At 39.2% G+C, this 14,846-nt stretch overlaps 1 protein-coding gene across 1 annotated transcript; it reads left to right on the top strand.

Moving 5' to 3' along the window:
* The first annotated feature begins 2,366 nt into the window (after window positions 1-2,366).
* Window positions 2,367-13,074, top strand: SMCO3 (single-pass membrane protein with coiled-coil domains 3). Its single transcript, XM_049783704.1, has 2 exons — window positions 2,367-2,381; window positions 12,381-13,074. Exon 2 carries the CDS (start codon window positions 12,397-12,399, stop codon window positions 13,072-13,074), a length of 678 nt encoding a protein of 225 aa, XP_049639661.1. The 5' UTR covers window positions 2,367-2,381; window positions 12,381-12,396.
* The last annotated feature ends 1,772 nt before the right edge of the window (window positions 13,075-14,846 follow it).

Below are 14,846 nucleotides of genomic sequence, written 5' to 3' on the forward strand. Positions count from 1 at the left end.
TACACAGTCAACCTTGTTTTAAGAACCGTAAGTCCAAACTCCTCCTGTTCTAGAGGACCACTTCTGTGAAGGGGTCCAGAGGGAGCCAGAGAGATAACACAGCAGTAGGATGTTTGCCTTGCACGCAGCTGATTCGAACAGATGGTGGTTTGAATCCCGGCATCCCACATGGTCCCCCAAGCCAGGAGTGATTTCTGACTACATAGCTGGGAGTAACCCCTGAGAGTCACTGAATGTGGCCCCAAAACAACAACAACAACAACAACAAAAACCCAAAAAACAAAAAAAAAAGTAAGTGCATTTAGAGAGCAATGCTGTAGTTAGGTTTTGATTTTGGACTTCACGTTCCTCCTATGTTGGGGTGTGGAATAAGCATAAAACTAGTTCTGGACACAAGGCCTGTTGGATGCAAGGCCTGTTGGATGCCATGTTAGAATCCTAGATTTAGAATTAACTATGTTGATGCTAGAATGGTGTGTTGCTTAGAAATCATATTAGAAATAACATTGTTTTGGCTCTTTGTATTTTGCTTACTTAAGAAAGTTAACTACTGGGGCCGGAGAGATAGCATGGAAGTAGGGTGTTTGCCTTGCATGCAGAAGGATGATGGTTCAAATCCCAGCATTCCATATGGTCCCCTGTGCCTGCCAGGGGCGATTTCTGAGTGTAGAGCCAGGAGTAACCCCTGAGCGCTGCCGGGTGTGACCCAAAAACCAAAAAAAAAAAAAAAAAAAATTGAAAGTTAACTCCTGTAAACCTAGTCTTGCTGTGAGCCTAAGTGCAGGCTGCAGTTCTGAGGTAAGAAGACTAGGCCCAGAGAACCACCAGTGCCCTTAAAATAAATGCCAGGAATTACAACCACTCCTAGCCCAACCTTGTACTAAGGACACATAATTTTAAAGATCAACTGCCCAGAGGCTAAGTAAGCCAGTCAAGATAAGCAGAAGACTCAAAGTAACCTCTAAGTAACTAAGAGCACAGCAATTTATCCCCCCGGGGACCATGATGGAGGTGAGTACCCGTAAAAGTCTCCATGTGTTTATCAGGTGGGTGGTCCTGAAATTTATCCTTTCACATCACCAGAATGGAATGGGATAGGGAAAGAACAGATTAAACTAACTGTAGCAAATTTCCAAGTAACTGAGTAATTGGTTGAAATATATAAAAGGCTTTAATGCCTGACCTACGGGGTCCAGACTTGATCCAGATTTGAGCATGCTGGCTCAATAAACCTTGCTATGTGATTTGCATCGCATTGTGCTCTCTGTTTCTTTTGGGACAAAGCCAAGATCAAATCCTAACAGTCCAAAAAGAAAGTTCCAAATGAGGATAAGATTTTTCTAACAACCAAAATAGTTACTAAATAATTTTTATAGTTTTGTTCCGTTTACTAGGCAAACTCCCTATCAATTCCCTAGAGCCACTTTCACAAATGTCTAGAAATTTAATGGCACAACAGAAATTCATTCCTTCCTAGTTCTGGGAACTACAGGTCTGAAGAAGAGCAGGACCGCACTTCTCTTGAAGGACCTTGAAGGGAATCTTTTCCTTGCCTCTTCTGGCTCCTGGTGGCAATCTATTGTATCCCTTGTTTTGTGGCCATATCTCTACCATCCATGTCAATGTAGTCCCTTTACTTACTACTCTTTATTTTTTTAATTTCTTCTATGGATTACAATATTCATCACAAGTCACATAATTTACTTAGGATGTATATTCTACCACCATCAAGTAAAAATAAAACAGGGGCACAGGAACCTATGGTCAATCCCTGGCATCCCATATGGTCCCTTGAGTATCATCAGGAATAATTTCTGAGTAAAGAACTAGGAGTAACCCTTAAGCAACTCTGAGTGTAGTTCAAAAAATAATAATAAATAAAACTTACAAGTTCATAATCTTATCCCCTATCATTTGTGAAGCAGTTGTTATACATAGTAACTTTTACACATAATGAAAATAACATGCATTTGTGCCAGTCATTATAAATCTAGACTAACTGACAATAACATAGGACCCCAAAACAGGAAAGCTGCAATCAAAATATCATATTCACCAATGAACAGAATTCCCTCAATTGAATAGCACTTTTCTAAAATAAAAATCCCATCAAAGAACAGAGAAATAAGTTTTGCTTCTAGTGTCTTCAAATATAATATTTACTTATACTAATTTTTCAATAGAGAAAACAGAATCATCCTGAGAATGTAGCCATGCAGAAATTGCCTATAAAGAGACGAGCAGAGGGACCCAGCAGAGACTAGCAAAGCTTGTAATTCAGCACATTCCATCAGAAACTTCCAGAAAAAAAACTGATGAAAAGGCTATTCACTACGCTCTCAAACAACAGCTGGGGTCACCAAAGTCAGGAAGCCAGCAAGGTAAGTAATATGAATATTTCAGTAATGATGATAGAATGCTCAATTTCTCCATATTATTTGGGAAATCTTGAAGTCTACTCATAAATATAATAAAGTAACAAATTAACTTTGCTCTCTAAGAGGATCCCAGGGAAGATTCCTTCTGATTATGTCTCTGAAGACACCAGGGAAGAAAGAAAATTAATAGTGCCATGGACTAATGAAGTCCTTAAGCATTGTAGGCATCAAATTTAGAGTTAGGATGAAATAATCCCGTGTGAATGTGTCACTCATAAAATTGCAGCATTGTATTATATTTCTCTGCATTAATGTGAACTGAGACCAGGGTCTGTAAAAAAAAAAAGTAGGTGTATAATTCAGAAATAGCAAAAATATATGACTTATATTGACTTACACTTCTTCAAAAGTTGTACTGCATGAAATACCATAGTATTTCTGGATTTCTAAATAAATTCATCTACTTAAACACAAAGAATATTTTCTACTATCTCTTAAAACTTTCATAGAGTAGAGGTTTTCCAAGTGAGCATTTGATAAATGCTGAATGACCTTGATATTCCACTTTGTGATCAGAAAATTACAACTTAGAAAATACATTATCATCAGGATCACCTTATGAGTGTATTGTCACTTTATTTGGAGAGGTGGGCAATGTGGTTGTTCTTGAGTTTTGGTTTTGCAAACACATTCATCAGTGCTCCAGGCTCTGAACTCAGGTATTATTATTCTTAGCAGTGCTAGGGGACCATCACAAGGATTGGGTATCAAACCTGGGTCAGCTAAGTACAAGGCAAGCACCCTGACCTCTGTACTAATTTTCTGGTCCATGGGGTCATTTCTTTTTTTTTTTTTTTTAATAAATAAAAGGTGACCTCACAACTAGTCAGCACCTGATGTTTTTTTCTGAAAAGCTCCTGGCATTATCTAGAGTCTATTCCTATACTCCTAACTATGAGAACTTTGTATGACAACTAGACCCATGATGCAAAAGTGGAAGAAAGCAACAGCCAAGAGAAATAGAAAACTTCAGAAAGTACAAACAGCTAAACTTTAGCACTTGACAGGGGTCAAGTTTTTCTTTCCTTTTTTTATTACTATTGGAAAAGTTCCAACATCATAGAACTGGAGATAATAATATAATAAATTCATATGTACCAATACTTCAGCTTCAAAATGATCAAAAACAATCAATTATATTTCCTATATAACCTACTTCTACTCTGCTTTTCAGATTACCTAGAAGTAAATATTGAACACCAGATTGTTTTATCATTAATATTTTCAGTATGTGTTTCTACATAGCAAAAATTAACCTTTTTGAAATTTAACCTGTTCTCCAAATCAATATTTGAAATATATCCCAGAATAACAACTTTATTTTTGGTGGAAGTATAAAAGTGTTTGGAGTATACCATGTAATGTATCAAAATAAATTAAAAACTTAATTCCTGTGGTTATACAACAATTATGAAGCTTTAATGTAAGAAATTAATATATATTAGGGAGAAGTCCATGGAAATATATGGAGGAAAAAAACTATGTGATTCCAAAAGCTCAGGGTAATGAGTGTATAGCCTTTGGAGATTTGTTAAATTAAAGCAAAGATGGCTAATTGAGTATTTGATGTAATCAATAAAATTATTTTAAACTGGCTTGCTCTTCAAGCTTGTATTCTCCCTTGAATTTGTAATGTTCTTGTCTCTATGCCTCTGCTTTTACCACACTGGAGACCCTGTGTTCTCTCTTAAATACATGCTTCCTCTTTTTATGTCCCCTCACATCTAAGTAAGTTTCAAGACTATCTTGCTTCACTAAAAAAAAAAAAAAAAAAAAATTTAAAGTTTTAATAAAACTGGGGCTGGAGAGATAGCATGGAGGTAGGATGTTTGCCTTATATGCAGGACCATAGTTCGAATCCCGGCAGCCCATATGGTCTCCTGAGGCTGTCAGGGACAATTTCTGAGTGTAGAGTCAGGAGTAACCCCTGAGTGCTGCCGGGTGTAACCCAAAAGCAAAACAAAACAAAAACAAAAAGTTTTAATTAAAATATAAAGTGGGAAATTATTTCAATTAATTAATATAAGATGACATTTTACTTATACTATGCAACCTTTTAAAAAGAATTCTGACATTTTAACAAAATGTCTATCATAGTACTGCTGGCTTTCTTTTGAAGGTTTTATCAAATCTTTTCATTTCTTCATGTTCTGAGCTCCACACTCAGAAATCGCTCCCGGCAGGCACAGGGGACCATATGGGATGCCGGGATTTGAATCAATGACCTTCTGCATGAAAGGCAAATGCCTTATCTCCATGCTATCTCTCCGGTCCCTTTTTTCATGTTCTAATAAAACACATAAACATTTATTTATCCATGATGCCTCCTCTAACCATGCCAATGACCATTTCTCTCATTAAATTCCTATTAACTTGGGCTGAAGAGATTGTACAGTAGTTTTGGGGTGCTTGCCTTGCATGTGGCTGACCTCGGTTCGATCCTAAACACCTCATATGAACCTGTCAAAATTCTGAGAGCAGGGTCAGGAGTAACCTCTGAGCATCATCAGGAATGACTCAAAAACAATACCAAAAAAAAAATCAACTCGATATCTAAGCTCAACTTTAACTCACAAAAGCAGTCAGATCTTTTTATGTAACCAGTACCTTTTCAGGGTTTGTGTGTATGTTTGCTTTTATTTCTTACTTCAATAAGAAATAAGCCACCTTAGGGCCTGAGCAATAGCACAGCATAGGGGGTTAACACATTTGCCTTCCATGTGACTGACCTGGGATTGGTCCCTGAACCCTGCCAGGAGTGATTCCGGAGTGCAGTCAGGAATAACCCCTAAGAGAATCCAGGAGTGGCTAAAAAATGGAAGGAAGGGAGGAAGGAAGGGAGGAAGGAAGGAAGGAAGGAAGGAAGGAAGGAAGGAAGGAAGGAAGGAAGGAAGGAGGAAGGAAGGAAGGGGGAGGGAGGGAGGGAGGGAGGGAGGGAGGGAGGGAGGGAGGAAGGAAGGAAGGAAGGAAGGAAGGAAGGAAAGGAAGGAAGGAAGGAAGGAAGGAAGGAAGGAAGGAAGGAAGGAAGGAAGGAGGGAGGGAGAGAGGGAGGGAGGAAGAAAGGAAGGGATGGAGGCAGGGAGGGAGGAAAGGAAGGTAGGAAGGAAGGAAGGAAGGAAGGAAGGAAGGAAGGAAGGAAGGAAGGAAGGGAGGGAGGGAGGGAGGGAGGGAGGGAGAGAGGGAGGGAGGGAGGGAGGGAGGGAAGAAGGAAGGGAGGGAAGAAGGAAGGGAGGGAAGAAGGAAGGGAGGGAAGAAGGAAGGGAGGGAAGAAGGGAGGAAGGAAGAGAACGAAAGCCACCTAAAGCTAGTCGGTTTCCTTTTCAATCTCTTACTACATGCTAGAATGATTCCTGGAATCAGAACCCTCCAATTTTTGTTATTTTTGTGAAATATGTCAGTAAAGAGGCCATTTCCAAATAGTGTTCAGAACTCTATCAAATACAATCTGACCTACTATGCACAGCCCAGAAAGCAGGGGTGCTGGAGCATTCTTGGTGAGAAATGGGGGCGTAGGGACCAAGAGCTCCATCTACTGGCCAGGATTCCACATCAGCTTGCCCAGTTTTCTGGAACAGCTTTCATGAACTACAATAGAAACCACAATAACGAACCTCTTTTTCCCCCTTCTGAATTTTACAGAAAAAATGTAGAAATATAAGTAATTCGTGTCCCAAGGTACTACTAAAAAGGTGGGAGCCCCTGTCTAAAGACAAAAAATATAGTGGCAGTTTTTTTTGTTTGTTTGTTTGTTTGTTTGTTTTTGCATAGGCTCAGCAAAAGTTGGGGAAATAGGAAAAAACCTTTGGCCTAAAACTAGTTTTGTCCCTACCCATAAGGCATTCTGCTATGGAACAAATACAGGCTCAGGATAGAGGTCAGGAGCCAAATGGTCTCAGGTGCATTGGTGGAGATTAAAAAAAAAAAAGACAGAACTAAATATCAAAGTCAAAGTCAACAACAGTGGAATCAAGAAATCTAAACTTTTTTTACTTGTTTTTTACTTGTTTTACTGGCAGGCCAGGGAGCAAAGGGTAGTGCTATAAGATGCACTCTGGGAACATTGGGGGAGGGAAATTGACACTAGTGGTAGGATTGGCCCTGATTCATTGTATGTCCGGAATCCTACTATGAAGAACTTTGTAAATGACAGTGGTTTCAATAAAATTAAATTAAATTTACAAGAAAAGCTTAACACCAACTCTGCAGGAACAGAACCCATCCGAAGTGAATTTTCACTGACAGAAGTTACTAACTGGTGACAAATCCCATTTGTGAGAGAAAGGTGCAGGTGATCTACATGCTGGTGTCTATTTGTCTGGATACTGAACCAGCAGTGCTAAATAAACCCAGTAGTGATGATGGTTCCAATATGTCAGTAACTTGCAGGTGTCTTTAAAATGACTTTGCGGGGGGCCTGGAGAGATAGTACAGCGGCGTTTGCCTTGCAAGCAGCCGATCCAGGACTAAAGGTGGTTGGTTCAAATCCCGGTGTCCTATATGGTCCCCCGTGCCTGCCAGGAGCTATTTCTAAGCAGACAGCCAGGAGTAACCCCTGAGCACCGCTGGGTGTGACCCAAAAAAAAAAAAATGACTTTGCTGGGAGAGTTACAACCAGTGTTGATAGGGGTTACTCCTGGCTCTGTGCTCAGAAGTCACTCCTGGCAGGCTCAGGGGTGCCTTGAATCAAACCAGAGTCAATCTGGGGTTGGTCGTGTGCAAGGCAAATGCCCTACTGCTATGCTATGACTCCAGCACCTTTAAAATGACTTTTTAGATAATAAAGTGTGCAAGCCTTTTGCCTTATACACACAGGATGACCCAGGTTTGATCCCACGAATGGTTCCTGATTCCTGCCAGGTGTGACCAGTAAGCACAGAGGTAGGAGTCAACCCTGTTAAGTATGACCCCAAAATAAACAATGTCTTTTTAAAAGACAGAACTTTAACATCAATTTTTTGTTAAAATATTTTAAAGTCGGGGCCAGAGAGATAGCATAGCAGTAGGTTGTTTGCCTTGCATGCAGCCAACCTAGGATGGATGGTCTTTTAAATTCCATTTGAATCCCCTGGTCCCCCATGCCTACCAGGAGAGATTTCAGAGCACAGAGCCAGGAGTTAACCCCTAAGCACCACTGAATGTGGCCCACCCCCACCCCCCAAAATTAAAGTCAATTTTCAAAGATTATCCTCGAAAATGTGTAAGACTGAAGAAAGCATATGGTCCAGAACTCCTCTTAGGCAATGGTAATAATTGGTAAATTATTGGTAAAAACACTGAAAATATGTCTAACTAACAATTACAGCCTTTAAGAAAGGGGACTTCAGGATTCAAGAGATAGTAGGGGGGGTAATATTTTTGCTTTGCATCTTGCTTCCTGGGTGTGACCTCCAAAATAAAAATTAATAAACCACAGGAAATAGTCGTCATACCTAGGGTCATTTGTGAAACAATTTTAATTAACAAGCCAGATAAGTTATACATGTAATACATGCAAATCATAATAAAGGACCTGCTATGGTGATTATTTTTCCCATGTTATCTACTTGTATCATTGCAACCTAGTTAAAATGTTTAATAGCCCCAGTGATCAGCATGTCTTAGGAAATTAGAACGGAAACAAAGATTCTAGCTTCAGATGGGTTCTCATTGAATCTCATTGAATCTCATTGAATTTAGCACCAGCCTTTTCAACTTTTTTCCTTGTTTTCAAAATATAAGATTTAAACCTGGTGCAGATTAAACCACCATACATATAGGGAAAGAGCTCTACCTCTGTCATATCCCTAACCCTTCATTGGTCTTTTGAACTTAATAGTAAATATTCAATATGAAAGAGAAAATGAGAGGGGCTAGATAGACATTATAGGGGTTAAACCACCTACCTCACATGTGGCCAGCCTTGCATCAAGCAATAGCACCACTGTGATGGACAATCCAGGACTTACCCTAGAAATTTCCAGATGTGATCCTGCCCTCCAAGAAATAACTAGAGAATATTACCCCACCAAAATTATAGTCTGAGAGGGAGCATTGTCTTTATAATTTTTCAAACAAAAAGAAAGTCTTAGCCAAACTTCCAAATACATTTTAAAACTAATTTATCAAATTGTGTAAAATAATTAGTTGGGAAGAAACTACTTGGAAGCATCTGAAATTTGCAACCAGAGGCAAATTCTTTTGTTTGTACATTTATTTCAAGGTAAACAAAACCATGTGCCTTTTTGGGAAACTAGTACCATCATAAAATGGAATAATGAAAGCTTCCTGATAGTTTCTGCATTTTTAGGGTTGAGTTCTAAGTATATGAATAGGAATGTAGTTGGAGATCTGAATTTAGTCAAAAACAGGAGTTTTCATTTGATAACATCTAGAAAGTTGGAGCAAAAAAAAGAAGAGGTTTAATGGAAACCTATAAGAAGAAACAGAAATAAAAGCCTTAATATGCAGCTGGTAGTTTGCATTTTGCAGCCCAAAATTTGAAGAATCTAGTTTACTTAGATTAATAATGGTTAAATGCAATAAGAGACCCGTCTAAATTATTTTCAGTTCTGGGGATCAAACCTAGGACCTCCCTCATGCACAGTACCAATATCTAATACTTGAAGAGTGAAAAATCTGATGGGCCTTCAGCAAAAAAATTTAAGTTGAATTATGTTCTGAGTACTACTCTGGAAATCTGTCAAGAGTGTGTACAGGAAGACTGAATATGAATCAAAAATTAAAGAATAATTTCTGAACATCATAAAGTTAATTATGTAAAGAGCACCAGTGTATTTTTTTTAAAATCTAAAATCCAGAGAAACAGTACAGAAGCTCAGGAGCTTTCCTTGCATGTGCCAAGCCCATTTGATCCATACACTATCAAGAGTGTTTCTTGAACACAGAGCCAAGAGTAAGCTGTATACTACTGTTATCTTAATATAAATTAAAGAGTCCTATTGTTGGTAGGGGGATGGTGAGGCCTTTCTGGACTTGACCTGGCTCCCACAGCCCCTATGGTCTGGTGGGTCTGAAGGTTGCAGGGTGAGGACAGAGAGATTCACAAGGCAGTCAGATGAAGTTCCAGGAGTCAGCCAGCTTTATTTCAGTCCTACTGCCACGCACACTTCCTCACATGGCCTCTTATACCAAGCCTTTTCCTAGCAGCTACTTCTCTACTCCTACTAGGCTCTCTAGGCCTCTGTCTCCCTTTCAGCTGCTTTTACCAGGCTTCCTAACTGGCTTCCAGGCTGACCAACTCCCTTTGGTGATGCCACTACTGCTGCTTCTCTGATGATGCTCAATTGTTGATGCTGAATCTGATGCTGTATCCCTGATGATGATAGCTCTCTCCCCTGCTTCTCTCTCTTACACTCCTTCTTATCCCCTCTCTCTCCCCCCTGCAGACTCCTCTACCCGCCCATTCCAGGTGTGGGCAGTTCTGAATTCAGGTGGGATAGATGAGTTAGGGGAGAGAATACCCACATACTACCAGGCAGGGGGAGCAAGGAGGGAAAGGATGTTGCCTGTGTAAAGCCCTGGTTTTGATCCCAGATATAACAAAAGCATAATAAAAGGATATTTTAAACCTGACAACTTGAGCCAAATACTTGGGCCAACTTGAGCCTTTGGTAGTATATGTAAGGTTCAAGGTTCATTACAAGAATTGAAAAGTTTATGAGTCTATATTGCACTTAACAACTATTTTTCTAAACCAGATGGACTTTGATCTCCCCAACCAAATGTAATGCTTTAATTAGCAACTTAAAGTAATTGCTGTTATAATCTACTTTCTATTTCCCATTTATTTTCTTTTGTTTGTTTGTTTTTGTTTTTGTTTTTAGGCCACACCCGGCGGCGCTCAGGGGTTACTCCTGGCTGTCTGCTCAGAAATAGCTCCTGGCAGGCACGGGGGACCATATGGGACACCGGGATTCGAACCAACCACCTTTGGTCCTGGATCGGCTGCTTGCAAGGCAAACACCGCTGTGCTCTCTCCGGGCCCTCCCATTTATTTTCTAATTTTATCTATGATTTGAAGGATAAATCATATTTGTTTTTACTTTCTTTCGTAAAAAAAAAATCTTTATTCCTTCTTCCCATACTTTTAACGATCCTGTAATAGTCATGACCTTAGGAGAGGGCTCAAAATAATAAGAACATTGTATATTACAGAAAAAAAAACATGTCAGATCTCATGTAGATATAAAGGAATCTCATTTTTCTTTCCTCCAAGAATTAAAAAAAAATCAGAAGTGCAAGGAAGCCTACACACAATATGCATGTTGTATGGCATTGTTCTCTCTGGGCTGAAACTCAAGCTTTTCACCCAATAAACTCAAAAGAACAAGCCTTCTTATTCTCAGCATATTACTCAGGCCAGAGTTCAAATCTTTTGTTCATTTTCAGATGTACTCCTTCAGCAGAGTCCTTAGGATTTTGTGAAAGGGTATTATCTTCTTCCCAAACTTATTTAGCTTAGATTAATAATGATCCAGAGCATAGGCCATTCTAAATAACTTACTCATTTTTAAGATGGAAAACACTTTATTTTAAATAGTCTCTGTCCCACTTTTTCACTGGGTGAAATTTTAATATAAGAAATCTGGGGCCGGAGAGATAGCATGGAAGTTTGCCTTGCATGCAGAAAGTGGGTGGTTTAAATCCCAGCATCCCATATTGTCCCCCAAGCCTGCCAGGAGCAATTTCTGAGCATAGAGCCAGGAGTAACCCCTGAGTGCTGCAGGGTGTGACCCAAAAACCAAAACAAACAAACAAACTCAAGAAATCTGGATTCAGGCCAGAGAGATAACATGGAGGTAGGGCATTTGCCTTGCATGCAGGGCAGTGGTTCAAATCCCGGCATCCCATAAGGTCCCTCTAGCCTGCCAGAAGCTATTTTTGAGCATAGAGTCAGGAGTAACCCCTGAACACTACCAGGTGTGACCCCCCCACAAGAAAACAACAAATGGATTCATTGTCACTATGTACCTTAAATATTACTGTGAAAAATTTGTAATTCACTTTGGCTACAATAAAAATAAAAAAAATAAGGAAGAAAAAAAAAAGAATCTGAAGCAGGGGCAGGAGAAGTGGTACAAGCCATAGAGAGGTTACCTTGTATATGCGACCTGGGATGGACCCCGCTTCAAACTATCAAAGCATCCCATATGGTCCCTCAAGCCAGGAGCTATTTCTAAGCGCATAGTGCTCTAGTCCCAAACCTTGCGTTTTTATTAAATTAATAATTTGCCTATAAATAAGGCATATCTATTCAATATGATAGCAACTGGTTGGCAAAAGTATGAAATCCTGGTAATAGGAACTAATTGTTTCAAAATGCAGTGTGTTTCAAGCATGCTATTTAAAATTACTTGGAAGCAATCATAATCAGATCAAATAAACATTCTATTAATCAGATACTTAAAAATCAGTTATCTCCCTCCTATTCAGAATTCTCTCCAACAAAATGTATTGCCTTGACAATCAACAGATTATTTCCACTACCCAATTTTCCATAATTGTTTAGAACGGCGTTTTTCAACCACTGTCTGGTGTGCAGTGGAAAAAAATCCAGTTTCATCTGTGACATGTGGCTTCAGCTCACAAATATACCAATCATTATAAAATACTTTATTATTAAATAATAATTATAAAATAAACAATAAATAAATATTATAAAATAATTTCTTTGTGTTTGATTCCTATGCAAGAAAATTACTTTAGTCAATAGGCATAGAGTTAATTTTTTTAATATTTTCTAATGGTGGTGTGCCTCATTATTTTTTTCATGAAAAAAGTGTGCCTTTTCACAAAAAAAGGTTGAAAACTGCTGGTTTAAAATAATCTATTGAGTTTTGTGAATAATTACTTGGACAGTGCTTTGTCTCCCTGCTATGCATGAAAAAAGAAAACAAAACTATTTCTGACCAAATCCATTATAAAGACTCTCTTATTTTCCAGGAATCATAGCTGAAATATGGCTCAGAGTGACTTCCTCTACCCAGAGAACCCAAGGAGGCGGCAGGAAGTCAACCGTCTTCACCAGCAGCTTCTTGATTGCTTATCTGACAGTTATCATGCCACCAACAAGCTCATTGGGGTTTTAAATACACACTTGGGGTGCAAGCTGGCATTCATTGAGATGAAAAGAAATGGAACTATCAAAGAAAACTGTGATCTCATCATCCAGGCCATGATGAATATCCAAAAGGAACTACAAAAGGTTGATGAGGCCCTAAAAGATAAACTAGAGCCAACCCTTTACAGAAAACTTCAGGATATTAAAGAGAGAGAAACAGAGAAAATTGCAATAGTACAAAAAGTTATTTCAGTCATCCTGGGAGAAGCTACTTCTGCAGCCAGTGCAGTGGCTGTTAAACTCATTGGCTCCAATGTCACAACAGGCATAATTAGCAAGCTGGTCACAGTGTTAGCTCAAATTGGTGCTTCTCTCCTTGGTAGCATTGGGGTTGCTGTTCTTGGTCTTGGCATAGATCTTATCTTCCAGGCCATCCTTGGAGCAGTGGAGAAAACGCAGCTTGAGGAAGCCATCAAAAGTTATGAGAAGCATCTGGTGGAATTCAAGTCCGCCTCAGAAAAATACCAGTATGCTATTGCTGAGGTTACCAACATTGTAAAACATCCACTGAAATAAGTTTTCATTTTATTTTTTGGATAAGTTTCCTGCTTCTATTTTCATAACAGTGTCTTGCTTCTTCTATTGGGTTTATTTTCCTTAAGTTTCAACACATATATAAATATGATAACCAGAATTGGAGAGTGAGCTCAAAGAGCTAGAGCACATGCCTCATACGTGGAAGTACCTAATTCACACACTGACATGATTGGCCCTGGTCTTCAGTAGTTCTAGAAATCCCCACCCCACCCCCCAAAAATATATAGCAAACAACTTGTGAAGAATTAAAGATGCCAAAGCTAGTTAACATGAGGATTCTTTATCAACCCTGTCTTCTTACTCTGTACTATGAGATTAACACCATAGTAAATGTAAAGCAAGGGTGGAGATTGTCTTTTCCTCTTCTCCAAATTCCTAAAATTGACATTGATATAGACATATTCCTATCACTTCTAACATCATTTAGTTCAGACATTATTTTTGTTTTTGTTTTGGGGTCACACCTGGCAGCACTCAGGGTAACTCCTGGCTCTTCACACAAAAATTGCCCCTTGTAGACTTGGGGAACCATATGGGATGCCGAGATTCGAACCACCATCCGTCTGCATGCAAGGCAAACGCCCTACCACTGTGCATCTCTCTGGCCCCTCAGACATCATTTTTATTTATCAAGTATTCACAAACTCTGGGCCTGTGAACAGAAGAGAAACACAGCCATTATGTTGACCAAAAATCTAAATACAATTTACTGTCAAGAGGAAGAAACTGAGTTTGTTATATTTTGCTTCAATTAAATAAAAAGTCAATGGTTCCAGAAACTTCTACTAATGACATACTAGAATCCAGATGGATTTGTAAATAACAACAGCTAGAGACTACAAAGATCAAAGTTCTGAGTGGAGAGTGTGGCTTAGAAGTAGAGCATATGCCTTATTTATGTAGAGCCAGGTAACTCCTGGCTCTGCGCTCAGAAGTGGCTCCTGGCAGGCTCAGGGGACCATATGGAATGCCGGGATTCGAACCACTGTGGGTCCTGGATTGGCTGCATGCAAGGCAAACACTGTGCTATCTCTCTGGCACCTAACCTTACAAATTTTATTTCTTTTGGCAGCGGGGGGAGGGGGGCAGGAGGGGGTCCACATCAGGCAATAGTCAGAGGTTACTCCTGGCAGGCTCAGAGGACCATATGGGATGCCGGGATTAAAGCCTGGGTCTATCCTGTGTTGGCTGCGTGCAAGGCAAACACCCTACCACAGTGTTATAGCTCCAGCCCCCTAATCTTACTAATTGTAAAGAAAAAAAACTTCCTTCTCAATACTAACAGAAAGTAGAATGCTTTCCTTGCTATTTAAAACTTTGAAGTGGCCTAGTTCATTTGTAACTTGATTTCAGAAAATTTCAGCGGCATATGGAGGCCTAATAGTTCTAAATTTCTGCAGGTGCATTGTTTTGTAGATGACCAAATTTCAAATAGGCCGTTCATGTAAGAATGAGTTTGGACCTGAAGGACACACAGTTAATGTACGTTTCTGTACAAAGCCCTGCTAGAACACCATTGGGTAGGCCCCCAAACAAACAAAAAGTGTGTGCTTCTTTTTTTATATATTCTTTTATATTCTTGCTATCCAGTGCATAAAATGTCTTGGAATGGTAAAATGTCAGTATATATAAAATATTAAATAATTAAAATTTTCAAATGTTCTCATTTTCTGTCATGGCTTTTTAATCAGAGGCAAAACTCAAATAACTTATCTGAAATTTTTTTGACTGGTTTGTAAGTTTCTATAGGA

Source organism: Suncus etruscus, chromosome 11 (assembly GCF_024139225.1).
Source record: "Suncus etruscus isolate mSunEtr1 chromosome 11, mSunEtr1.pri.cur, whole genome shotgun sequence".
NCBI classification, from domain to species: domain Eukaryota; kingdom Metazoa; phylum Chordata; class Mammalia; order Eulipotyphla; family Soricidae; genus Suncus; species Suncus etruscus.